The following is a 27,489-nucleotide window of genomic DNA, read 5'->3' on the forward strand; positions in this document are numbered from 1 at the left end:
ACCCTTCAAATTATGCCCTGTTCCCCCCAGTGAAAAGTTTCAAATGTTATTGTCCTGAATGTGACTGTATACATATTTAAAATAAAGTCTAAAAGAAATTTTACATCGAGTAATTTCTGCTTTTTCCTTTTAAAACTTTTTTCCCTTTTTCTAGCTGGGTGTCTCTGGTGAGTAAGAATTATGAGATTGAACGGACTATTGTGCAACTAGAAAATGAAATCTTTCAAATTAAGCAGCAACATGGAGAAGCAAACAAAGAGAACATCCGGCAAGACTTCTGAACAGCTGAGCTGGCAGCTAGAAAGAAGAGGGGTTAGGCTTGGGCACATGCCAGGCCTCTGAACTCTGATCTATTGAGAAGAACCTCTCAAGAAACCATTGATGATTGTGGCTACTGGTGTTAACTCTGTTTGTATGTCTTAGCAAAATAAAGATTTTTTTCAGCATGGTAGTATTTTTATAGCCATAAGAAACTAGGTTTTTAGAGTCACTATAACTTTAGAATAACACTGTTTTTTTGAATTTTTTGTTTGTTTGTTTTTGGCTGCTTGGACCATCATATTTTGTAGCTAAACTTTTGTTTAAGGCTTCCAACATGTGTAAGAAGCTGGAAACTGGATTTATGATTTTGTCTAATAAAGAAGTAGTGCTAAGTATTTTTACAATGACCAATGTGATGATTTGCCTTGGTTGAGAGACACATAGAAAACAGTGTGAAATGGGCTGGTGACACTGGCTATACTGGACAGTATGGATTGTTCAGGGGCCTTGGAAATTAGTTTGCAAGTAGACATTTGGAAGTTTGAGAAGATGCCTAAAAGCTTAGAATGCTTGGAGAAATTTAATGGGTGGTTTTGGGCAGGCTTAGAAGACCAAATGCTGTCAGAGGTGCTGACAGGAAAGGTTATGATGGCAATTGCTCTAAAAGCCACTGTGGCAAGGAATTTGTATACCTTTTGTCCATGTCCTTGGGTTTCGTGGAGGCTGAGTATAAAGACAACAGACTGATCTGGTTTAGGAAAATCAAGTAACAGTATTCAGGCTTTGGCCTAGGATTCACTGGCTCCTTGTAGCCAGTTTTATAATGAGAGTCAGAGCAAAAAGTGGAGTGGAAACATTTGAAAAGCGTGTAGCTTGGCCAGGAGAGAAACATGTTTGAAAATGGTGCCGAGGTGTGTGTAGTTGCTAGAGAAATCATTGCCGTTCATGGAAAGCAAAGCCAGGTATGGCTGCTTGTGCCTGTGGCCCGCCCCAGCACTTGGAGGTAGAGACAGAATTGCCATGAATTCGAGGCCACCATGGTTGCAAGGTGAGTTCTAGGTTAATCTGGGCTATAGAATAAAACCTGTGTCAGGGCTGGAGAGATGGCTTAGTGGTTAAGCGCTTGCCTGTGAAGCCTAAGGACCCCGGTTCGAGGCTCGGTTCCCCAGGTCCCACGCTAGCCAGATGCACAAGGGGGCGCACGCGTCTGGAGTTCGTTTGCAGAGGCTGGAAGCCCTGGTGCGCCCATTCTCTCTCTCTCCCTCTCTCTGTCTTTCTCTCTGTGTCTGTCACTCTCAAATAAATTTAAAAAAAAAAAAAACCTGTGTCAAAGAAAAGAAAAACGTGTTTTTCTCCTTAATCACAAGACTCCACCCATAGGCACAAAGGTAGTAAAGTGTAAATTCATTTCAAAGACTGCTTTAGAGTGATGGCTTAGTGGTTAAGGCATTTGCCTGTGACACTTAAAGACCTAGATTTGATTTCTCAGCACCCATGTAAGCCAGAGCACAAGGTGGTACATGTGTCTGGATTTTGTTTGCAGTGGCTGGAGGTTCTGGCACTCCCATTCTCTCTTTCTGCCTCTTTCTCTGTCTCTCAAATAAGTAAAAACAAACAAACAAAAAAAAGACTGCTTTGGGAAGATAATCCTGAAAGACCCTGCCTGCACAGGGCCATCCTGGAAATTGTTCCCATGGTATTGTTCACCATGTGCAGTCATCAGGACATTTGGTGGCAGCTGCAGCTAGGATTAGAATTGGCCCCAGTACACTGTGGCGCCTATGTGGTGCCAGTTTTGTTGGCATGCAGAGTACAAGAGTTAGGGGTTAGGGAAGCTTTTCCTGAGATTTCAGAGGAAAGCCTCAGAGGCCGGGAAGTGCTGGGTCGGTGTCTGAAGCAGCCTGTGCTGGTGAAGCCAGAGCTTTAGCGGAGCTCCGGAATTTGGAGCTGTTGGAAATGTGAATCCCGGCAAGGCAGCTGTAGGCAAGAAGCAGAGCCACCCTGAGAGTGATGGCACTGCCACCGGAAGACGGGTGGGGAGCTGCCTGAGGCCTTCGAGCCTATCACCACTGGGTACCTCGTGCCAGTCACCAAGCTGTGATTCAGTGTGTGCCCTACTGTGTTTCAGTCTTTCTCAGTACACTTCTTCCTTTCTGTGCTTCTGCTCCTCCTGGGAATGGGAGTGTTTGATCTGTGTGATCACTTAGAAATGTACTTTTCGTTTGATTTTTACAGAGGCTCACAGATAAGAGTTTCCTTTGAATCCCAGAAGAAATTGTTAACTTGGTTTTATTTTATTATTTGCACATGCGTGTGCATGCATGCACGTACATGCCAGAGTCTTTTACTGCTGCAAATGAAAACCAAGTGCTGGCACCACTTTGTGCATCTGGCTTTGTATATAAAGGTGCTGGAGAGTTGGACACAGACTGGCAGGCTGTGCAAGAAGGTTCCTTTAACTGCTTAGACTCTCCTCAGCCCCCAGAGATTTTAAACTCAGACTTTTGAACAATGAAGGACCCCTTTAGGGGAATTCTTGGAGGTGCACTGAATGCACTTTGCATTGTGAGATAGATGTGAGCCTTTGGGGGCCAAGGGCATATGCTAGTTTGGCTCTTGAATGGCCCCCAAAGGCCCATGTGTTGAAGGCATGGTCCCAGCCTGTTGTGCTGAGAGGTGATGGAACTTTTAGAAACTTTAGATCCTTGAAGGAGATACTAGGGCCATGACCCCTTCTCTGATTCCTTCCTTCCATAAGGGGTGCCCCTTCCCCGCACACTGCCGCCACCATGGTGCCCACAGCAACTGTGCCACCCATGGGTTGAGATCCTGGAAACCATGAGCCAAAATAAACCTGGTCGTTCTCACAAGTTTATCCCCAGTAACTGTCACAGCAACAGAAAGCTAACACACCAAATAAGACAAAAAATACAGTGACTGTATGTTACTATCATAGTAACAGTTGCATCAGGCTTACTGTGCCAAACACTACAGAGCTAGGTTTGCATGAATAAAAATCATTTGAGGAGCTGGGTGTGGTGGCACACCTTGGAGGCAGAGGTAGGATCACCATGAGTTTGAGACCACCCTGAGACTACATAGTGAATTCCAGGTCAGCCTAGGCTAGAATGAGACCCTACCTCCCCTTCCCCCCCAAAAAAGAAAATTGTTTGAGGGAGTGGGGGAGGTGGTTCACTGGGTGAGTGCTTGCTGAAAGCAAGAGGCCCTGAGGTCATTGCAAGCTAGGTGTGGCCATGTATGTCTGTAACCTGGTCCTGCAGGAAGCAGAGGCAGGAAGACCTCTGGGCTCACAAAAAAACCATAGTTGTGTTCAGAGAGGCTTCATCTCAAGGAAATAACACAAGAGAGGGAGGACACCCTATATGCTCTGTGCTCTGAGCACCAGCAAGTGTACGTGCATATGTCACTAACAAAAACCTCAAAAGAAGGTGTGGGAGGCAGAGGTAGGAGGATCGCCACGAATTCAAAGACCCCCTGAGACTACGTAGTGAATTCCAGGTCAGCCTGAGCTAGAGTGAGACCCTAACTCACACTCCGCCCCCAAAAAAAAGGCATGGCTGAATATTGTGTTGTTTAGTCAGTGCTTGACACAATCACACACCAAGCAAAGTCAGCTGTTTAATTTTATTTATTCTGAGAGAGAATGGGGCAGAGGGAGAGAGAGAATGGGTGTGCCATGAAATCCAGCCACTGCAATGAACTCCAGATGCATGTGCCCCCTTGTGCATTTGGCTTATATGGATACTAGGGAATCAAACCAAGGTCCTTAGGCTTTGTAGGCAAGAGCCTTAACCAATAAGCCATCACTCCAGCCCACAAAAGTCAACTTTTAAAATGGTGGTGTACTTGTTTTTGTTTGTTTGAGGTAGGGTTTCACTGTAGCCTAGGCTGACCAGGAATTAATTCACTATGTATTCTCAGGCTGGCGCTGAACTCACCTTCTACCTTTGGCCTCCTAAATGTGAGATTAAATTAAATGTGAGATTAAAGGCATGTTCCACCATATCTGGCATACTTGTTGGTTTGTTTTTTAATGGACTATCATCATTAATTAAAAGCAAGTCCCAAAAACTGGGTGTGAGGCTGGGCGTAATGGCACACACCTTTAATCCCAGCACTGGGGAGGCAGAGGTAGGAGGATCACCATGAGTTCGAGGCCACCCTGAGAATACATAGTGAATTCCAGGTCAGCCTGGGCTAGAGTGAGACCCTACTTCGGGGGGTGGCGGGGGGGGGGAAGCTGGCCATGCTGGCAAACGCCTTTAACCCCAGAATTTAGGAGGCTGAGGTAGGAGGGTTGTTTGAGTCTCAAGGCCAGCCTAGAACTACAGAGTGAGTTCCAGGTCAGCCTGGGCTAGAGTGAGGCCCTACTTTAGAAAAGAAAGAAAAAGAGAATAAAAAGAAGTATGAGCTAAAAAAAGAAAAAAGTCTCAAGAGCTGGTGCTACTTTTCCTGTATACAGATGTGTAATAGACACCTTAAGTAAACCCAGTCATGGAGCTGAGAAGTGTCAAGCAGCCAGGTTTTTGATCCTGTAATCTACCTCAGAGTTGTTTATTTCTTTTTTCCTTCAGTACTAGGAATTGAACTTGAGACTACATAGTGAATTCCAGGTCAACCTGGGCTACAGCAAGACCCCACCTTGAAAAACCAATAAATAAATAATCTATTTTTTAAAGATTCTTGGCCAGCCATTGTGGTACATGCCTTTAATCCCAGTATTTGGGAGGCAGAGATAGGAGCATTACTGTGACTTCAGGGCCACCCTGAAACTACATAGTGAATTCCAGGTCAGCCTGGGCTAGAGTGAGACCCTACCTAAAAAAAAAAAAAAAAAAAAAAATCCTGTCCAGTTCAAAACAAATAAGTACAGCTCAACAGTAGAGCACTTCCTTAGCATGCACGACCCCTTGGGTTCCATTAAAAAAAAATTGGCAGCATATTAGGGGCTAGTCATAATTATAAATCACTGAGTTCAACATTCCATTCAAAAAACATGAGGTTCAGCATTAATATTACCTAAGGGTTTTCTAGCTTGAAGTTGATGATCAGTGCTTTTGAAGGTACATACTCAAAGAAAAATGTGTATGATCCCATTCAGGAGCTTAAAGCATCTTTATAAAATATTTATTTATTTACAAGCAGAGACAGAGGAATGGACATGCCAGGACCTCTAGCTGCTGCACATAAACTACATGCATTCACCCCTTTGTGCATCTGGCTTTACGTGGGTACTGCGGAATTGAACTCAGGTTGTTAGGCTTTGCAGACAGGCGCCTTAACTGTTGAGCCATCTTCAGCTCCCAAAGTGTCTTTTACAGTATACTATTGAACACAGCATGCAATCAAAGTGGAGTTCATACCCAGAAGTTGAGTTTATCCATGTTTTGTGCAATATAATTTACTGGATTTTTTTTTTTTTTTTCTGAGGTAGGGTTTCACTCTAGCTCAGGCTGACCTGGAATTCACTATGTAGCCTCAGGGTGGCCTCAGACTCATGGCAGTACTCCTGCCTCTGCTGATTAAAGGCGTGCACCACCACACCTGGCTAGTTTACTGAATTTTTTGTGGATTGCCTTATAAATAACCGGAATACATCTAATCCTAGCACTCAAGAGGCAGAGGCAAGAGCATTGAGAGTTAAAAGACAGTCTGTTTTTTGAAGGTAGGGTCTTGCTCTAGCCCAGGCTGACCAGGAATTCACTATGCGGGCTCAAGGTGACCTCGAACTCACAGTGATCCTCCTGCCTCTGCCTCCCAAGTGCTTGGATTAAAGGAGTATGCCACCATGCCCAGCTATCAAACAGGTTTTTTTTTTAATATATATATTTTTTAGGGGCTGGAGAGATGGCTTAGCAGTTAAAGTGTTTGCCTGTGAAGCATAAAGACCCAGGTTCGATTCCCCAGTACCCACTTACAGTACCATGCACAAGGGGGCACATGCATCTGGAGTTGTTTGCAGTGGCTGGAGGCCCTGGTGCACCCATTCTCTCTTATCTCTTTCTATGTCTCTCAAAATAAATAAATTAAATTAAAAATACATATATGTGTGTGTATATATATGTGTGTGTGTGTGTGTGTGTGTGTGTGTGTGTGTGTGTGTGTGTGTTTTAATTGGCATACCAAATAGTAGGCTTCCATATGACTTATTCCCATAAGTTCATATTCCTCCACCACCCCCTTCTTTCCCTCCTCCTGACCCTGGCTAAGCCCTTTCCTCCCACATCACCCCTCTCTCATGTGTTCTACTTCCTCCCCACAATTCCTCCCCCAGTAGCACTCTTCTAGATTTCTAGCTTCTACAGACATGATCACTGAATAGCCACTAACCTATACATTTGAAGCTGGGATCCACATGAGAGAAAGCATGTGGCGTTTGTGTGTCTGAGTCTGTTACCTCACTCAGTATAACCTTTTCCAGTCCACCCATTGTCCTGAAATTTTCATAATTTCATTTTCTTTATAGCTGAATAAAATTCCTTTGTGAAGATATACCACACCTTTATAATGCACTTATCATCTAGGTTGATTGCATTTCCTAACTATTGTGAGTAGAGAAACACTAAATGTGGCTGAGCAAAATTCTGATGTACTGTGTGGGGTCTTTAGGGCATATACCCAGGGGTGGTATAACGGGTCATAAGGTAGTTCTATTTTTAGCTTTTTTTTTGGTAATATTTATTTATAAGCAGAGAGAGAGAGAAAATGGGCATGCCAAAGCCTCTTGCCATTGCAAACAAACTCCACATGAGGACTAGAGAGAGATGGCTTAGTGGTTAAGACCCTTGTCAGCAAAGCCTAAGGACCTGTGTTCAATTCTTCAGGTCCCACAAGGTGACGCAAGGTCACACATGTGCACAGGCTGGCGCATCCCTTTAGAGTGCAATTGCAGTGGCTGGAGGCCCTGGCGTGCCAATTCTCTTTCACAGACACACACCCTCCAGATGTATGCTCCACTTTGTGCATCTGGCTTTATGTGGGTACTGGGAATTGAACCTGGGCCATCAGGCTTTGCAAGCAAGCCCCTTAACTGCTGAGCCATCTCGCCAGCCCCTTATTTTTAGCTTTTTTGTTTTGTTTCGTTTTTTGTTTTCTCAAGGTAGGGTCTCACTCTGGCCCAGGCTGACCTGGAATTAACTATGTAGCCTCAGGGTGGCCTCGAACTCCCAAGTGCTGGGATTAAAGGCATGCACTTTTTAAGCAGGGACTCACTCTAGCCCTGCTGGCCTCAAACTCATAGTGATCCTGCTACCTTAGCCTCCCCAACGCTAGGATTAAAGGTTTCTGCCCGTACATCCAGCTGTATTCTAGATGTGTTTAGGCTGCCTTTTCTCTCCAGTGACCATTTCCTGTGCTGTGCAAAGGCTTTTCAATTTCCTGTGGCCCCACTTGTCAATTGTTGCTCTTACTTCCTGAGTGAATGGAGTCTGTTTAGAAAACCGGCTTTCCCTAAGCCTGCATTTCCTTAAACCGCTTAGTCTTATGGTGTGAACTTCGGTCCATTTGGAGTTGGCTTTTGTGCAGGGTAAGAGAGAAGAGTCCAGGTGCAGTCTTCTAATGTGGATATCCCAGTGTTCCGGCACCATTTGTTGAAGATGCTGTCTTTTATCCAGTGTATGTTTTTGGCTTCTTTGTCAAAAATCAGGTGCTGTAGTTGCCTAGACTGATACCTGGGTCCTTTATTCTATTCCATTGATTTATGTGTCTCTTCCTGTGTTAGTACCTCTTTTTATTATGATGGCTTTGTAGTATAGCTTGAAATCAGGTATGGTTATAAATTCCACCATGTTGTTTTTCCCCAGGATTGTTTTTGTCTATCTGGGTGACTTTTGTCCTTCCATGTGAATTTTAGGACTGTTTTCTATTTCTGTGAAAAATACTGCTGGAATTATGATTGAGATTACATTTGGTAGAGTGGCCATTTTCATATTAATTCTTCTGATTCATGAGCATGAGAGATCTTTTCATCTCGTGTCTTCCTCAGTTTCTGTAGCGTTTGAATGTTTTTATTTGTAGTGGTCTTTCTTTTTTTCTTTCCTTTTTTTTTTTTTTGAGGTCGGTTTCACTGTAGCCCAGGCTGACCTGGAAGTCACTACGTAGTCTCAGGGTAGCATCAAACTCACAGCAATCTTCCTACCTCTGCCTACCAAATGCTGGGATTAAAGGCGCACACCTGGCTCACTTTCTTGGTTAGATTAATTCCAGGACATGTTTTGAAGCTACTATGAATGGGATTGTTTCCCTGATTTCTTTCTCTGTATGTTTACCATTGGTGTATAAGAAAGTTACTGATTTTTATATGTTGATTTTTAGAAAAATGTTTTATTTATTTGCAAGAAAAGAGAGAATAGATGCACCAGGGCCTCTTGCCACTACAAATGAACCCCGGATGCATGCACCACTTTGTGCATTACATGGGTACTGGGGAATCAAACCCAAGCCATAAGGCTTTCCAAGCAAGCACCTTTCACCACTGAGCCTTCTCTCCAGCCCCGTGTGTTGATTTGTATTGTGCCATTTTGCTAAAAGTGCTCTCTAGTTTTCTGGTAGTCTTTCGGGTCTCTTATTCCATCTTCAAATAAGGGTGCTGTAACTTCATCCTGTCCTTTTTGTGCTTCTTTTAGTTCCTATCTTATCTTACTGCTCTGGCTAAGACCTCAAGTGTCAGGTTGAATAGGAGTAGAAAGGGGGATACATTTGTCTTCTTACTGATGGTAGTGGAATGCTTCAAGTTTTTTTTTTTTCCGTTTAGCATTATATTGGCTGTACATTTGTCATATATGGCCTTTGTTATGCAGATTTCGGCTTCCAGCACTTGGCCTTGAGATTCACACTGTTCTCAATTATATTTTTTGGAAGTAAGTTAATAAGACCTGCCTATATTCAAGGAAAGCAATTTAGACTTGATCTCAGGAAGAATTTGTATACTTTTTAACAAGTTGGCCACGTTTTGTTTTTTCTCTCTCTCTCTCTCACTGTGTGTGTGTGTGTGTGTGTGTAAGTGGAGGGTGTATATGTATGGATGTGTGTGTGTGCCATGGCATATATATGGAGGTCGGAGCATAACCGCACAGTGTTTTTGTCCTCTCCTTCCACCTTGTTTGAGATAGGGACTCTCTTGTTTGCCAATAGGTAGGCCAGACTAGCTGGTTAACAAGTTTTGTGATTCTCCTGACTCTGCCCACTGGGATTACAGATGCTTATGCTACTGTGTACCCAGTTTTATATGGGTGCTGGGCATGTGAACTGTGGTCAGCAGGCTTCAGAACAAATGCCTGAGCAGCCTCCCTAGTTCCAGACCTGCTTTAACATGTCCTCCTCCCTTTCCAGTAACCCAGTGTCTACATTGTCAGGTTGGGGAGAGCACAGTAGGCAGCCACAGTCACAACCTGGCGTCCTTACAGGAAGACACCTTCCCTACCAAGGAACATGTATGTGAAGACAGAGACTGAGTGGTGTTTGTAAGTCAAGGAATGCCAACGGTTTCTGCAAACCACCAGAAACTTGGATAAGGAGAACATGGCTCTACATGTGACTTTGGACTTGTAGCTTTCAGAACCATGAGACTACTTTTTTTGTTTTTTGGTTTTTCGAGGTAGGGTCTCACTCTGGCTCAGGCTGACCTGGAATTCACTATATAGTCTCAGGGTGGCCTTGAACTCATGACAATCCTCCTACCTCTGCCTCCCGAGTTCTGGGATTAAAGGCATGGACCACCACACCTGGGCTGTTATTTTATTTATTTAAGAGAGAGAATAGACATGTCAAGGCTTCTAGGCATTGCGAATGAAATCTAGACACTTGCACCACCTTGTGCATCTGGCTTTATGTGGGTACTGGGCAATAGAACCTGGGTCCTGTGTAAAAAATAAGGGAAAAAATGGTCACAGAAATTAAAATTCAGTAGAGAAGCTGAAACTAAAGTTGATTGATGAAGCAGGTATGATGGCATTCATCCATAATCCCAGTTACTCAAGAGACAGGACAGAGACAGGAGGATTGCAAATTGGAGGGCAGCCTGGGCAATAAGACCTCTCAAAATAAAGTTAAAGAGGATCTAGGGGGTGGAGATACAGTCAGTAGAAGAACATTTGCATAGCATGTGCAAAAAAAAAAAGTTAAAATTTTAAAAGTAAACTGCATAGCCAGGCATTGTGGAATTTGTAGTCCCAACTACCTGGAGACCAGGAGGATTCCAGAGACAAGGCTGAGAAGTCCCACGGCCGTGCTGCGTGAGGGGCGGGAAGTCATACCTCATGGCTCTGTGGTTCATGCGCATAGCAGGCCTTCTCTCACATAGTCTGTCACATGTTACACACAGCCGTGTGCTTCCCGTGCCCTGCTAGCACGTCTTAGTGTTACAGTGAGCCAGGTTTCCCCTCGGACACTGCACAGTGGCCCCCCGCAGTTCTAGGAGGCCTTACCAGTCGGTAGTCTAGCTTCCTGTTGCCACCAGCTTTATCATGTGCTAATTTTGCAATCTTTGAGTAAGGCCTTTTGGGCCTTTCTGCACTGTCCTGCCCTGCCTCAGCAAGATCCTGACTGAAAGGAGAAAAGTGAAAACTGAATACCTATAATTCCAGTACTCTAGCGGCTAAGGCCGAAGGTCGGGGGCAGGCTTGCCTCAGCTACGTAGTGATACCCTGTCTTAAACACACAGAAAAGGGACAGACTCCCAGAGGGTGGGACCAAAAAGAAATAGATGGGAAACAGAAACAATAAGAAAATAGGATCAGTTCCAGATTATCATTATCCAATGACTTGAACTTCCAGAAAAAGAGAAAATAGAATGGAAGAAATGACAAAATAATCAAAACTTTCCAGAACTTATTGATGCAAAACACAGCTCTCCCCTTCAAAGAGGATAAGAGAGTTTATTCCTAGCCAAATAGAAGGGGGTATGGCCCAGGGGCACAGATTCAAGTTGTTCCAAAGGACATATTCCAATGTGGAAGTGATTTCATGAGCTTTACATTTTTTTAAATTTATTTATTTATTCGAGAGAGAGGGGAAGAGAGAGAGGAAGAGGCAGATAGAGAATTAGTGCCAGGGCCTCCAGGCACATGCACCCCCCTTGTGTATCTGGTTTACGTGGGTACTGGGGAATCAAACTAGGTCCTTAGGCTTCGCAGGCCTTAATTTACCTTAACTGCTAAGCCATCTCTTCCGCCCTCATGAGCTTTTTATAATGGTAGAACAGATTAAAGCCCTAAATTAAGGCATTTACAGCATAGATTGGTGAGGACAGCTGATAGGTGGGTTACAGCAAAGTACAGGTTTTAGATGTTATCTAAGGACATCAGATTTTGGTTTGGTAGAAGCTTCAGATCTGTTAATACATTTCAGAGATTTTTTCTTATCATTGAAAAGATAATAGGACAGACATAGAGGTGGGGCAGTGAGTTGCTACTAAGGGGACTAAGGATAAAGATAATTTGGCCCTGGATCTACAACATTCCAGTTTACCACCATCTCTAAGCTCTGATCAGTCAGCCAGCCATGTAGACTCTTTAACATACATGTGCCTTTTCCTGGGGCCTTTCCAACTCAGGATATGAATTTCTAGGTCTCTGTACATTGGATGAAAATACACCAAAGCCAAACTATAGTTTTTGTGAATTTTCAGAACATCAAGCACAAAATTAAGATGGCATGAGCTTTCAGTGAGTGGAGACTGTTACATATTAAAGATCAAGAATCCCATTGTGGCCTAGAGAGATGTCTTAGGGGTTAAGGCACTTGCCTGTGAAGCCTAGGTATGCATGTTCAAATCTACAGGTCCTACTAAGCCAGAGCCAAAGTGATGCAAGTGTGTAATGTCGTAATGTGCCACAAGGGGGCACATATGTCTAGAGTTGGTTCACAGCAGCTGAAAGGCCCTGCCCCCCCCAAAAAAAATAAAATAATAATAATAATAAAATGATCCAAATGTCTGGCTAGAGAGTTGGGTCAGCAGTTAAGACACTTGCCTGCAAAGCCTAATGACCTGGGTTCGGTTCCCCAATACCCACGTAAGCCAGATGCACATGGGAGTGCATCTCTCTCTCTCTCTCTTTCTCTCTCTCTCTCTCTCTCTCTCTGTGTGTGTGTGTGTGTGTGTGTGTGTGTGTGTGTGTGTGTGTGTGTGTGTGTGTGAATTAATGAATAAATAGAATCCCAATGTCCAGATGTGTGTCCTGGCACACACCTATAAACCCAGCAGTTGGGAGACTTTGTAGGATGATCTCAAGTTTAAGGCCAACCTCAGCAACACAGGCAGACCTTATCTCATAAGTAAAATAACAGGAATGTCCTTAGAGTTCTCAACAACACTGGAGGCTGAGAACTAGTGAAGCAGTGCCCTCAAAATTCCTTTCTTTTTAAATATATTTATTTATAACTTTTATTTTTGTTTTGAGGTAGGGTCTCACTCCAGCCCAGGATGACTTGGAATTCACTATGTAGTCTCAGGCTGGCCTTGGATCTCACGGTGATCCTACTACCTCTGCCTCCCAAGTGCTGGGATTAAAGGCACATGCTACCATGCCTGGCTTAAATATATTTATTTATTTGAGAGAGAGAGAGAATAGGTGCGCCAGGGCCTCCAGCCACTGCAAATGAACTTCAGACCCATGCGCACCCTTGTGCATCTGGCTAATGTGGGACCTAAGGTTTCAAACCAGGGTCCTTTGGTTTTGCAGGCAAACGCCTTAACTGCTAAGCCATCTCTCCAGCCCCCAATTTGTTTTTAAAATATATTTGTATTTGTTTATTTGCAAGCACAGAGAGATAGAAGAGGCAGAGAAAATGGGCACTACAGGGCCTCCAGGCACTGCAAATGAACTCCAAATGCATGTGCTAGTTTGTGTACCTGGCTTTATGTAGGTACTGGGAAATTGAACTTGGGTAATTAGGCTGTGAAGGCAAGTGCCTTAACCACAGAACCATCTCTCCAGTCCCTCTTTAAAAAAATTTTTTTTTCTTTGTTTGCAAGCAGAGAGAATAGAAGACAGAAAGAATAGAATTCTTAAGCAAATTTATTTCTAACCGAGTACTCTGTACATAGCTAGATTATCAGTCAAGTTGACACATGGCCATCTGAATTTTTTTGTTTGTTTTGTTTTTTGAGGTAGAGGCTCACTTTGGCTCAGGCTGACCTGGAATTCACTATGTAGTCTCAGGGTGGCCTCGGACTCACGGTGATCCTCCTACCTCTGTCTCCTGAGTGCTGGGATTAAAGACGTGCGCCACACCCGCCCAGCCTGAAATCTTAACATTATTTCCTTCTTAGTATCATTTCTCAAGGAGCTACTGCAGAATGTCTTTATAGAAAAGTAAGGTCACTGATGAAAAAGCCTCTCAAGATTGTATCACTTACTGTATCAGAGACAACTGGTTCTGACTGGAACAGTGAGAGCTGCTGTCACAAAGATACCCACTTTCACTATGCCATCCTTTTACACTGAGAGACACGCCCAGGTGAGCTTGGTCCTCATCTGACCTGTGCTTGGCTTGTGCCCACGATGTCCTGGGAGGTTCTGATTCTTCCCTCCCTAACGTGTCCTGTTCTTTTCTAAAAAATATGTTATTTTTAAATTTTAGTTATTTGAGGGAAAGAAATATATATATATATATTTGTGTGTGTATATATATATGTATGTATATAGAAAGAGAGAGAGAGAATGGGTGCACCAGAGCCTCTAGCCCTGCAAACGAACTCCAGACACATGAGCCACCTTGTGTATCTGGCTTACGTGGGTCCTGGGGAATCAAACCTGGGTCCTTTGGCTTTGCAGGCACGGGCCTTAAACATTAAGCCATCTCCCTAGCCCTTTTATTTTTATTTATTTATTCGAAGGAGAGAAATAGGGAGAGAGAGAATGGACTCTGTCCTATTATTAAAGAGGTTAGAAGTAGAAAATTCATATTTCATTCCAGACTTCATTCCCACCAAGTATAGAACACCAGGTTGCTTTTCCATCCTTGCCAGAAACCTCCTGACAGTGCTAAGCCCCCTATTTCCCAGAACCCAGTTATGACTTTTTTTTCCTTCTGATTTCTCACACATTATGTTCTTTATTTTTATTTATTTATTTATTTGAGACACAGACACAGAGAGAGAATGGGCATGCTAGGGCCTCCAGCCACTGCAAATGAACTCCAGACGCATGTGCCATGTGCAACTGGCTTATGTGGGATCTGGAAAATTGAACCTGGATCCTTAGGCTTCACAGGCATGTGCCTTAACTGCTAAGCCATCTTTCTGGCCCACACAGTATGTTCTTTTAACTGTCAGGAACACTAAACCCAGAGAAAGACCTACTATTGCTCAGTGTGTTTTTTTTCCCCAGAGAACTTACTTTTCGGCCAATCATAAAAATAGTGTCTTTTGGGCTGGAGAGATGGCTTAGCGGTTAAGCGCTTGCCTGTGAAGCCTAAGGACCCTGGTTCGAGGCTCGGTTCCCCAGGTCCCACGTTAGCCAGATGCACAAGGGGGCGCACGCGTCTGGAGTTCGTTTGCAGAGGCTGGAAGTCCTGGCGCGCCCATTCTCTCTCTCTCCCTCTGTCTTTCTCTCTGTGTCTGTTGCTCTCAAATAAATAAATAATTAATTAATTAAAAAAATAATAGTGTCTTTTCAGATAGTTAGGCCTTGCTTGTGCCATGGTTTTTGTAATAGTTATCTTTCATGTTCTTTTATATGAAGATGGTGTGCTAACCTTAGTACTGTCCCATAAAGGTGACCAGACCCCAAACCAAGAGCCTGTGAATGTGTTACTTTCAGCCACAGGAAGTACTTTGTAGATGTGCTGAACTTTGCTTAAGTGGAAAAAATGATCGTGGATTATATGGGTTGGTCCAATATAATTACAAGGATCTTTATAAAACTCAACTGGGGGCTGGAGAAGATAGCTTAGCGGTTAAGGCGTTTGCCTGCAAAGCCAAAGAACCCAAGTTCAATTCCCCAGGACCCACGTAAGCCAGATGCACAAGGTGGCACATGCATCTGGAGTTGGTTTGCAGTGGCTGGAGGCCCTGGTGCACCCATATTCACCCTTCTTCCCTCCCTCCCTCACTCCCTCTCTCTCTACCTCTTTGTCTCTCTCTTTCAAATAAATCAATAAATGAAATCTTAAAAAAAAATCAACTGGGGGCTGGAGAGATGGCATAGCGGTTAAGCGCTTGCCTGTGAAGCCTAAGGACCCTGGTTCAAGGCTCTGTTCCCCAGGACCCACATTAGCCAGATGTACAAGGGGGCGTACGCATCTGGAGTTCGTTTGCAGTGGCTGCAAGCCCTGGAGCGTCCATTCTCTCTCTCTCTGTCACTCCTAAATAAATAAGAATAAACAAAAAATAAAAATGAAAAATAAAATATAAAAACTCAACTGGGAGTCTGAGAAGAAGATGCTAATTTGGTTTTGGAAATGAAAAGGTGCTATGAACCAGGGAGTGCAGGTGGCTTCTAGAACACTGGACAAGACAAGGAACAAATCTTCCTGGTGTTCTCAAGCTCAGCTCTGTAATCTGTTTCAGACATCTGACTTCCAGAACTATAAAGGAAATCTTTACTTTAGGCAACATAGTTTGTGATCAGTTGCTGCCACACAGTAGGAAACTAATATAAATAACTGTAAAATAGTAATAGATGGTTGATTAGTTGTTTAAGTTTGCGTTGATTATTGGCAGTTCAAAAACGCAGCAGCGAGCTGGAGAGATGGCTTTACTAAGTTAAGTTAAGTTAAGTTAAGTTAAGTTAAGTTAAGTTAAGTTAAGTTAAGGAACTTGCTGGCAAAGCCAAAGGACCCAGGTTTGATTCCCCAGTACCCACATAAAACCAAATGCACAAGGTGGCACAAGTATCTGGAGTTCGTTTGCAGTGGTTAGAGGCCCTGGCACACCCATTCACTCTCTCTATCTTCCTATTTCTCTCAAGTAAATATATAAATGAAATATTTTTTATTTAAAAAATGCATGCAGCATAGGTTAGTGCTTCTCTCACCTGGGTCACAGAAGCTTGTTTTTGCAGTTGGTGGTGACTTCTAAGGGGACACAAAACTTGTCAAAGTGCTGAGAATAATTGACTGTGCAGAGCTCAGTGTTAATGTGTGACATCTCTACCACCTCTCCAAAGCCCAGAAAGCACTGTGGGAGCTGGAGAGATGGTTAACAGTTGAGGCATTTGCCTGCAAAGCCAAAGGACTCAGGTTTAATTTTCCAGGACCAGATAAGACAGATGCACAACGTGGCACATGTATCTGGAGTTCATTTACAGTAGCTGAAGGCAGTGGAGCAACAATTCTCTCTCTCTCTCTGCCTTGTGTCTCTCTCAAATAAAATAAATATTTAAACATTTAACATTGTGGAAGGCGGGGCAGAAGCATGTGAGCACCAGAGGGTGGGAAGGAGTGCCATGGGGCATTGTCTTCTGGACATGCCGGTTGCCCTCATGACTTCATAGTGACTATTGCTGCCTGTGCAAGAAATAAATAGTATGGGGTCCATCATCATTCCATCACAGATGGTGGAGAAGGGCAAAAACAAAGCAGAGGAAAAAGCAAAAGAAAAAAGTTCATCCAAGTAGCAGGGGCACGAGCTAGAAAGGAGAAGGTCTTCAGTGGAAAGGGGAAGGGAGACAAACGAAGCGAAGGGGGAGGAATTGTGATCAAAATATAATATATGCACGTGTGACATAATAATAAGTTTAGGGTGGAGGCTAGAGAGATGGCTTAGCAGTCAAGGCACTTGCCTGCAAAGCCTAAGGACCCAGGTTCAACTCTCCAAGTCCTACTTAAGCCAGACACGCAAATTGATAGAAGTGCACAAGATTGCATGTGTGCACAAGGGGTTGCATGTGTCTGGAGTTCCATTGCGGTGGATGGAGGCCCTGGTGCACCAATTCTCCCTCTCTCTCTCTTTCTCTCATAAAAAGCAGTCTGTTGGGCTTGCCTCATAAAAATATGCTTAAGGTGGCTGGGATAATGGCTCCGTGATTAAAGGCCCTTGCTTGCAAAGCCTGATGGCCCGGGATTCTATCCCTATTAACCACATAGAGCCAGATGCACAAAGAGGCACATGCTTCTGGAGCTCATTTGCAGTGGCAAGATGCCCTGGTGTGTGTTCTGCCTCTCAAAAATGTTTAAGCGGGTTGGGGACATGGCTCAGCTTGCCACTTAAGCACGAATTCCTGAGTTCAGCTCCCCAGCAAGCTGCATGCATGCCTATGACTCAGTCCTGTCAGGAGTCGAGAGCGGGTGTCACTGGGCCTCACACAAACAGCAGCTGGTTTCGAGAGGAAGCATGCAGATTGACCCGTAGAGGAAGGACAGAGTAGAGGATGGACACCTGAGATTCTCTCTGGCTTCTGTGTGTGCAGACATGGCACATGTAGACCTGCACAAAGGTGCATGCACCACATAACACATTACATCACACACATAGTACACACATGCAGAAAAATAAATGTGTATGCACCACATAACACATTACACTGAACACACAGTACACACATGCAGAAAAATAAAGTTTCAAAAAATACAGGCACTGGGAGTTGAGGCGTATGCCTTTAATCCCAGCACTCAGGAGGCCAAGGTTGGAGGATCACTATGAGTTCAAGGCTAGCCTGAGATGACATACTGGATTCTGTCAGAGTGAGACTCTACCTTGAAAACCAAAAACCAGAAAACAATAACAACAACCACAAATGCACACAAAGGCTGGGGTGGTACACACCTTTAATCCCAGCACTTGAGAGGCTGAGATAGGAGGATCACCATGAGTTAGAGGTCATCCTGGACTACAGAGCAAGTTTCAGGTCAGCCTGGAACTGGTGAGGCCCTACCTCAAAAACAAAAAGGAGGACTGGGGAGATTGGTCAGTGGTTAAAGCATTTGCCTGCAAAGCCTATGGACCCATGTTCAGTTTCCTAGTAGCCACGTAAAGCCAGATGCACAAAGTGGCACATGCATTTGAAATTAGTTTGCAGTGGCTGGGGGCCCTGGTGCACCCATATTCATTCTCTCTCTCTCTGTCTCTCTCTCTCTCTGTCTAGCTGTCTCTTTCTCTCAAATAAATAAATATATTTAAAAAAGAAAGAAACAAAGAAAAAGAAAATGCAGGGGCTGGAGAGATGGCTTAGCTGTTAAGGTGCTTGCCTGCAAAGCCAAAGGACTCAGGTTCGACTCCCAGGACCCTCATAAACCAAATGCACAAGGGTGCGCACGTGGCTGGAGGCTCTGGCACGCCCATTCTCTCCCTCCCCCTGCCTATTTCTGTATCTCTCAAATAAATAAATAAAAATAAACTATTTTTAAAAAAAGAAAATGCAAGAAAAAAGAAAAATTATTCATTCAGAAGCCTATTTGAGATAGTCACTGTGTAGCAGTGTTTTTTGGTTTGGTGCTGAGGTTCAAACCCAGAGCCTTGCACATGCTAGGCAAGTACTCCACCCAGTGCCTGTAACCAGGAGGTGCTATTTTTATTTACTGCCAGAACACATGTTACAAAGAGAAGCCCTACATTTCTTTTAATTTCTGTGTGAATTGGTTGGTCAGTATGAAACCAGAACTAAGTAAGGACTGGGAAGATGGCTCAGTGGGTAAAGGCTTACACTGCAAGTGTAAGGACGTGCGTCCGATCCCTGGTGCCCCCAGGAAAATGCCTGGCATGGCAGCATGCACCCATAATCCCAGCCCTGGAGGGGCAAATGCAGGCAGATTCTGGGGTTTGCTTGTGGGCCAGTCTAGCTGAAGTGGTGAACTTTAGGCCGCTGAGAAACCCTGTCTCAAAAGATGAAACCTAAAGTTGTCCTCTGGCTTCCAGCTGCATACATGCATCCCCACAAACACATGCAAAAGAAAAGAAACAAGATAAGCACTTGGGTGTGGTAGTTTGTGAAAGGTCCTGGTTCTGTCCCCAGCACATGAGTGCGTTTGTGTGTGCACGTGCATGCACACTCAAGATAAGCTAATGGGAAACTTTGTGAACTCCTTTATGAGTAGAAATTTACATTTTGTTGTACTTTGCTTCGTTACCCTAAGGACTTGCACATAAAACACTAGATTCTCTTTGTTTCCACTATCTTTAGAATATGCATTTCTGCATGTTAGAATTTTCTTTGCAGTGGTGGAAAGCTTAAACCTTAAAATCCCCTCAGCAGTAAAGGGGATTTGTTGGTTCATTTGACTGGCGAGGATGGAGGAAAAGCTGGCTGCAGGGTAAATTCTAAAATCCAGGTCACTGTGTTTCATCTGCCTTTTTCTCTGTTCTTCTCTCCTGGCCTTACTGCCCCCTCCCTCCTACAGCCTGAGTGACGAGCCAAAGCCACAGGCGGAACCAGCCGGGCATCAGCAGGATTAGCGCCCTGAGAAGACAGCAGGTACGTCGGTATAGCTCGGGCATGGTCTGGACTCCATGCCCCCGCGTGGGCTCAGGGCCGGGGCCAGGGGCTTGGGGTGGAGGACTGACGCTAGGAGCTCACTAGATGGGAGTGCCACCCCCCCCCCCCGAAGTCAGGAAGAGGAGAAAGAAGCTGGCAGGTGAAGATAGCATGTCTGTTAGGCTGGATCTTCCCTGGATCAAGAGATAACCCCTTCCACTCAGCTGGCCCACAAGGATAAGCTGCTCACCCTGTATTGCATGGTTTTTATTTTCATTTCCTTGGGAGAGAAATGTAAGACATATGTTACATTTATTATAGGATAACCTCTATGGTGGAAAACAAGGATGTTTTTAATGGTCCAATATATCGTTTGACCTAGAAAATAGCCAGAAGCCAATAGCTCTTCAGCATAACATAAAGAGCTCTTAAGAGAAACAAGTAATTAATTATTAACAGTAAGTTAAGGTCGGGGACTGGGCTGAGGTGCTAAGAATTGAACCCATGGCCTCAGACATGTTAGGCAAATATCTTAGACTCTACCACTGAGCTATACCTCTTTCCCAAGATGTGCAGTTTTTAATACTCTCTTTCTCTCTCCCTCCCTCTTTTCTCCTCTCTCTTTGCATTCTCCCCTGGGATGACGCAGCAAGATGGCCCTCTCCAGATGCCAAACCCTTGGCCTTGAAGTCCCCAGCCTCCAGAACCATGAGCCAACAAATTTATGTTCATTATAAATTTTTTAAAAAAGAAAAATTATGCTTTAAAGATTCAAAATTATCCTGTAATAATGTCTCTCACGTGGTTGTGTCTTTGAGAGGTAATGGATAAATCCAGAGCTTACTGTCTTGGTGACTAATTGTGTTGGGGACTGCTTGCCTCTATATTTTATGTCACCTCTATAATAATAAAAGTTCAGTTGGACATGTGTGCCTAAAAGCTAATTTCCCAGTTTTCCATCCAGCCATTTACTTATGGCATGTAACTGGTTGTGAACCGTGAGGAAGACACCGAAGTGATGTATGCGGCTTGTAGGTTTTGGCCTTAATTTCCACGTTTTCCAACCAGGAGTCTTGCGTGTAGATAATAATCGTGAATTACCACAGAGTTGTGAAAGTCAGACTGTGTCCTGTTCTGAGTTATGTCACGATGGTGGTTTTCAGGCAGTGCCTTGCCCTGACTGACTCCATTTTGTAAAGTGACAGTTGGCTGTCTTCTGAATGCAAGTGCCAAGGCAAAATGACTGTGCTTCTTGTTTGTGCGAGCAAACAACACTATCTGTCCAGCACAAACCATAAGGAGCAGACTGATAAGGTTTTTTTTATTAATGAAAATAAGAAAATTACCACTTGTGACATATCAAATTAAAACAAGAACACATAGGCACATGAGTATTTCAAAATTGTATCTGACACACCAGCCTCCTCCCCTAGATCATGTAGTGTGAGGGGCGCCTGACACTGGGCCATGGCTCCCTCTGAGCATATGCTGCATGCATCCGAGGGATGAACTCCCATTCCATCCCTGGCTGGGACTTCAGCTCAGTGCCGTCTTCAAGCTTGACCTGGGCTTGGCTACAGTTTGACAACTGTGCACCATAACAGCTCTGTAACTGCGTTCCGTGAACTCATCTTCACCTAACTCTGCGTGGCTCTTCGTGTCTGTCTCAGCTCTCTGCCTTTGCCTTCCCTGAGGTCCCTTGATCCCTGGGGCCACTTTAAACCTTAGATTTTCTATCATTGCACACCACACACACACACACACACACACACAGTACTTATCAGTGCGTGACATGTGATGTGTGATATGACAGCTGCTGATATTAGTGTTTAAGATTTGAATGGAGGGAGAGCTAGAGAGATGGTTTAGCAGTTAAGGTATTTGCCTGCTAAGTCTAAGGATCCAAGTTCAACTCTCCAGTACCCATATAAGCCAGATGCACAAGGGGTGCATGCATCTGGCCCTGGCCCACCAATTCTCTTTCTCTCTCTCAAATAAATAAATACATGCAAAAAAAAAATGTTAAAGAAAAGATTTGAATGAAATAGGAGGACCTCTGATTACTGTGGTCAAGATTACCAAGCAGAAAGCCGAGTGTGGTGGTGCACGTCTTTAATCCCAGCACTCGGGAGGCAAAGGTAAGTGGATTGCCATATTTATATTAAATGAATATGCAAAAGAATGGTAACTCTATTTTGTGAGATTTGGATATGGCATAGCCATTCAAATTCATTAAGGTGGGATTTTGCTGTATACTAACTGTTATGCCCACGGCACCCCCAGTGACCACCAAGGAGAACCAAACACGCATGCAAAGTCAGGGAGCTTTATTTCAGGCTTAAGCTCGGTCTCTTGACTTCACGAAAGCAGTCTATCCGTACAAGAGCCCCAAGCAGCAGGAGGGCAGGGTTTTTATAGGGATCTGAACATAGAAGAAGGGGACGGGTACATGATTGGTTGATTTAAACAGTAACTGCACTTGTACTCTTCTGATTGGCTTAGGATTTTGGAGGGCAAAGTTGGCGGGCAGGGGCTAGGGCAATTGAACTTATCTATGACTACAGGAATGTATGGTGTAAATCAGTTTCCAGTAACTGTTAAGCCCACCCTTACCAGAAAATAAAAACTTAAACCTTGCTGGGAAACAGAAACCTTAGGCCTACTGAGTACTCTGAAGTCTGTCATGGCGTCTATCTGGTTCCTGAGTCCTTCATTAGCTACACTTAAATGTCCTTTGACTTTTTTCATATTATCCCATACTTTTCACTGAGGCAAAAGTCTTCCTTTCAGTCTGCATTTGTAGCTCCTACGTTTTTATTCGCTTCCTGCATGCACGTGCACACTCATCTGGAGGTCAGCTGCAGTGGCTGCAAGCCCTAGTGTGCCGGCTCTCACTCTCTCTGATAAAGAAATAGTGTTTTTAAGTTAAAACATAGAAGAAAAAAATTAAGGGCTAGAGGGATGGCTTAGCAGTTAAGGTGTTTGCCTACAAAGCCAAAGGACCCCAGTTCAGTTTCCCAGGACCCACACTAGCCAGATGCACAAGGTGGCTCACGCATCTGGAGTTTGGTTGCAGTAGCTGGAAGCCCTGGCACACCCATTCTCTTTCTCCCTCCCTCTTTTTCTGTCAAGCAAGTAAAATATAATAAAGCAAAATAAAAAATTAAAAGAGCCTGGCATGGTGGCACATGCCTTTAGTCCCAGCACTTGGGAAACAGGGTTGCCATGAGTTCAAGGCCACCCTGAAGCTACATAGTAAATTCCAGGTCAGCCTGGGCTAGAGCAAAACCCAGCCTCAAAAAACCAAAAATAAAAAATAAAAATAGGGCTAGAAAGATGATTTAGCAGTTAAGCACTTGCTTGTGAAGCCTAAGGACTCGGATTCAAGGTTTGATTCCCTAGTACCCACATAAGCCAGATGCACAAGGGGGTGCATGCTTCTGGAGTTCACATACTGTGGCTGAAGGCCCTGGTGCACTCATTCTCTCCCCCTTTTCTCTCTCCCTCTTTCTCTGTTATTCTCAAATAAATAAATAAAAATTAAAAATAAATAAATAAAAGCTGGGTGTGGTGGTGCACACCTTTAATCTCAGCACTTGGGAGGCAGAGGTAGGAGGGTTGCTGTGAGCTTGAGGCCACTCTGAGACTACATAGTGAAGCCTATGGACCCCGGCCGAGGCTCGATTCCCCAGGACCCACGTTAGCCAGATGCACAAGGGGGCGCACGTGTCTGAAATTCATTTGCAGTGGCTGGAAGCCCTGGCGCGCCCATTCTCTCTCTCTCTTGCTCGCTTGCCCGCTATCTCTGCCTCTATCTGCCTGCCTTGCTTTGTCTGTCACTCTCAAATAAATAAATAATGAACAAAAAAATAAATAAACTAGTGTCTCTTTTCCTCAGCTTGCCAGGAAGATGGTGAACATTCAGACTGAGCGAGCTCACCAAAAGCAGCCTACCGTCTTTCAAAACAAGAAGAGAGTGCTTCTGGGAGAAACTGGCACGGAGAAGCTCTCCCGTTACTACGAGAACATCGGTCTAGGCCTCAAGACGCCCAAAGAGGCCATCGAAGGCACCTACATAGACAAGAAATGCCCCTTCACTGGTAATGTCTCCATCCGAGGGCGAATCCTGTCTGGTATGGTCACCAAGATGAAGATGCAGAGGACCATTGTCATCCGCCGGGACTATCTCCATTACATCCGCAAGTACAACCGGTTCGAGAAGCGCCACAAGAACATGTCTGTGCATCTGTGCCCTTGCTTCAGGGATGTGCAGATTGGTGACATCCTGACAGTGGGTGAGTGCCGGCCTCTGAGCAAGACTGTGTTCAAAGTCACCAAGGCTGCTGGCACCAAGAAGCAGTTCCAGAAGTTCTGAGGCTGAATGCCGGCTGACTCCCCAAACAAAAATAAAACTATTTTCCCATTCACAAAAAGAAATTTTAAAAATAAACGAATAAATAACCTAGCCGATGAAAATTAAATATTAGGCTCTGGAGAGATGGCTTCGCAGTTAAAGCACTTGCCTGAGAAGCCTGAGGACCCAGGTTTGATTCCCTAGTGCCACGTAAGCCAGATGCACAAAGTGGCGCATGCATCCAAAATTTGTTTGCAGTGGCCCATTCTCTCTGCCTCTTTTTCTCTTTTTAATAGGAAATTAGAAGTTGTATTCTATGTGATATAAAACAATATGCATATATTTGGTACATAATTACTTCGATTTACCTCAGGAAAAAGAAACAATGAAAAAGGGTTTATGAATCTCAGTTCCTTACGTAAAAAACACTGAACCAGTAATCACGTGCATGAGCAGCTACCAAGGCCTAAGCATATGACTTATACCTAGGAATCAGACCACCTGCATGAGCTCTGACTGCTTCTCTACAATTGCACCCTGAGATCCTAGGACATGTGAAAAGAAACCATGCCTCCATGATACGCGGAAAACCAGAAGACCCAGTCCATAATCGTCACACAGTATAAAAACCTTCGTCCTCTCAGTGCCTTTATCAAAGGTAATGTGTGCTCTGCTGCATCTACAGAGATCTTCACCTCCAGCTGTTCTTAAACACAAGATACAATTTGTAGGAACTTCCACCTGTTTCAGACTTTAAGATACTAAAAATGCACTCTAAGCCGTGCATGGTGGCACACGCCTTTAATCCCAGCACTTGGGAGGCAGAGGTAGGAGGATCATTGTGAGTTCAAGGCCACCCTGAGACTACATAGTGAATTCCAGGTCAGCCTGAGCTACAGTGACCTATCTCAAAAAACTTTTAAAAAAATGTACTGTACTGGCAAGTGTGTGGGTAAAAAAAAAAAAGGATTTCAATATAAAATGGTCACCATCTCTAGCCTCACCCATTTTACAATTTCAGGAGTTGAGACTTAATGGGTGTCTTGTGCCTAACCATTATGAATATGTTATGCCCAGTTCTCAGCGCCCCCAGCGACCACCAAGGAGAACCACACACGTATGCAAGGGCAAGGAGCTTTATTTCGGGCTTAAGCTCGGTCTCTTGACTTCACCAGCGCAGTGGATCCGTACAAGAGCCCCGAGCAGTGGAGGGCAGGGTTTTTATAGGGATCTGAACATAGAAGAAGGGGATGGGTACATGATTGGCTGATTTAAACAGTAACTGCACTTGTACTCTTCTGATTGGCTTAGGATTTTGGTGGGCAAAGTTGGCAGGCTGGGGCTAGGGGAATTGAATTTATCTATGACTACAGGAATGTATGGCATAATCAGTTTCCAGTAACTGTTAAACCCACCCTTACCAGAAAATACCTTAGACCTTGCCAGGAAACAGAAACTTAGGCCTACTGAGGACTCTGAAGCCTGTCATGGCGTCTGTCTGGTTCCTGAGTCCTTCAAATAGAGCTCAGTCTTCACTGTAATCCTCAGTGTCATCTCTTTGTTTCTTCTTCCACGAACATAAGAGATCAGTTCGTCCAACTTCAGCCATTTGTTTTTCCCAAGACTGGATGTCATTAGCACAACGAATTCTGTAATTCTGTCATCATTAGAAAGTTGAACATATACTTGCTTTTGAGAGGAAGGCAGAATTTTCCAGGCCTCATATACAAACTTTATCTTTTTTTGTTGTGTTGTGTTGTTTTGTTTAGTTTAGTTTTGTTTTTCAAGTAGGGCTCCACTCTAGCCCAGGCTGACCTGGGATTCCTATGTAGTTTCAGGGTGGCCTTGAACTCACCTGTCTCTGCCTCCCAGTGCTGGGATTAAAGGAATGCCCTACCTGCCCAGCCAGACTTCATCTTTTCCTATAACGTGTCACCCAGAGCTTCTTGATCTTTTCAGACATATAAATGTTATAAGCTGAGTGAGCTCTTTTTGGTTTCCCAAGCATTATTTTTTTTTAATTTTTATTAACATTTTCCATGATTATAAAAAAAAAATCCCATGGTAATTCCCTCCCTCCCCCCCCCACACACTTTCCCCTTTGAAATTCCATTCTCCATCATATTACCTCCCCTTCTCAATCATTGTACTTACATATATACAATATCAACCTATTAAGTACCCTCCTCCCTTCCTTTCTCTTCCCTTTATATCTCCTTTTTAACTTACTGGCCTCTGCTACTAAGTACTTTCCTTTTCATGCAGAAGCCCAATCATCTGTAGCTAGGATCCACATATGAGGGAGAACATGTGGCGTCCCAAGCATTATTAATTTTCTCCTTTTTTGCTAGCACAAGCTTTTATTTTTATTATTTTTATTTTTTGGTTTTTCGAGGTAGGGTCTCACTCTGGCCCAGGCTGACCTTGAATTCACTATGTAGCCTCATGGTGGCCTCAATTCAGCAATCCTCCTACCTCTGCCTCCCAGTGCTGGGATTAAAGGTGTGCACCACCATGCCTGGTTTAGCACATACTTTTAAAAATGTTTTTGCAGGATTTGTTTTCTTTAAAAAAAAAAAAAAAACAGGAAACATTCTCATATTCCCTTTTTATTTATTTGCGAGAGAGAGAATAAAGAGGAGACAGAGAATGGGCATGCCAGGGCCTCTAGTCACTGCAAACAAACTCCAAACACATGTGCCACCTTGTTCATCTGGTTTATGGTGGATCCTCGAACCTGAGTCCTCTGGCTTCACAAGCAAATGCCTTAACCACTAAGCCACCTCCCTAGCCCAGGATTTTTTTTTTTTTCAAAAGCTTCTTTCTGACTTGGAGCTGCCCAGCTCTTCCTTGTATACCCCGCAGTCAGCCTTATAAACAGCCTTTTTTTTTTTTTCCCCCCTGATTCAGGAAGGAAGTTCTTTCCATAATCCCCCATTTCTCTGTCTAAATTTTTCGCTTCTGGGTGTAGAGCTTTACAATTTGGATAGCTGGTCTCTAAAAAATCGAATGTGTTTAGTCATAGGTTTCTTTGGAAACTTATTACTGCTGGATGAAAACCATTTTGGACTACAAATAAAACCCTGGGGTTATTTTTCCTCTTTGCAATGACGAGACAAGCGGGTCGAGGGCGCCAACCCCGAAGGAACTACGATTCCCCGGTCCCTAGGATTTATTTTAAATCCCAGCCCTGGTCCTAGCAAGGACCATCCCATCCCGCATCCTGGGCGCCCGGGCGATGGCGGAGGTTCTCGGCACGGCTTGCGGGGTGCAGGGGGCCTCGGGGCGGGCAGCGCGGTGTCGGCCCGGGCCGTGAACCCAGCCCGGCGCCTCGCTGCTCTCCCCCGCCGCTCGCGCCAGCCTGCCCGGCCCGCCCAGCGTCCGGGCGCGGCCCAACCGGCCCAGTCGTGCCCGGCCGCCTTCCGCTGCCCCCCCCCAAATAAATAAATAAAATCTTAAAACTTAGTTAAAAAATAAATGTTGCCATGAATTACAACTCCC

The 27,489-nt window shown here is 44.3% G+C and overlaps 2 protein-coding genes and 1 non-coding gene across 5 annotated transcripts in view; all 3 read left to right on the plus strand.

Moving 5' to 3' along the window:
- The window catches only part of Bcas2 (BCAS2 pre-mRNA processing factor), a 41,595-nt gene extending 21,037 nt beyond the window's left edge, over positions 1-20,558 (plus strand). For 2 of the 3 annotated variants that reach the window (XM_045138337.1, XM_045138340.1), the window contains one exon: positions 155-656. In XM_045138337.1, the coding sequence (XP_044994272.1) occupies positions 155-281 (127 nt within the window). In that variant the 3' untranslated portion in view covers positions 282-656. Of the gene's footprint in view, positions 1-154; positions 657-19,560; positions 19,635-20,283 lie in introns of those variants that run through there. The other variant, XM_045138339.1, reaches the window with a different exon arrangement.
- On the plus strand, positions 3,834-3,914 carry LOC123456150. Its single transcript, XR_006634364.1, has one exon. It is a non-coding gene; the product is annotated as a small nucleolar RNA SNORA15 (small nucleolar RNA).
- A 2,982-nt stretch (positions 20,559-23,540) lies between the features above and the next one.
- LOC101614531 (40S ribosomal protein S11-like) lies at positions 23,541-24,041 on the plus strand. Its single transcript, XM_012950935.2, has one exon. It carries the CDS (start codon positions 23,545-23,547, stop codon positions 24,007-24,009), a length of 465 nt encoding a protein of 154 aa, XP_012806389.2. The 5' UTR covers positions 23,541-23,544; the 3' UTR covers positions 24,010-24,041.
- Positions 24,042-27,489: the final 3,448 nt, after the last annotated feature.

The sequence above is a fragment of the Jaculus jaculus genome, chromosome 19 (assembly GCF_020740685.1).
Source record: "Jaculus jaculus isolate mJacJac1 chromosome 19, mJacJac1.mat.Y.cur, whole genome shotgun sequence".
Lineage (NCBI taxonomy): Eukaryota > Metazoa > Chordata > Mammalia > Rodentia > Dipodidae > Jaculus > Jaculus jaculus.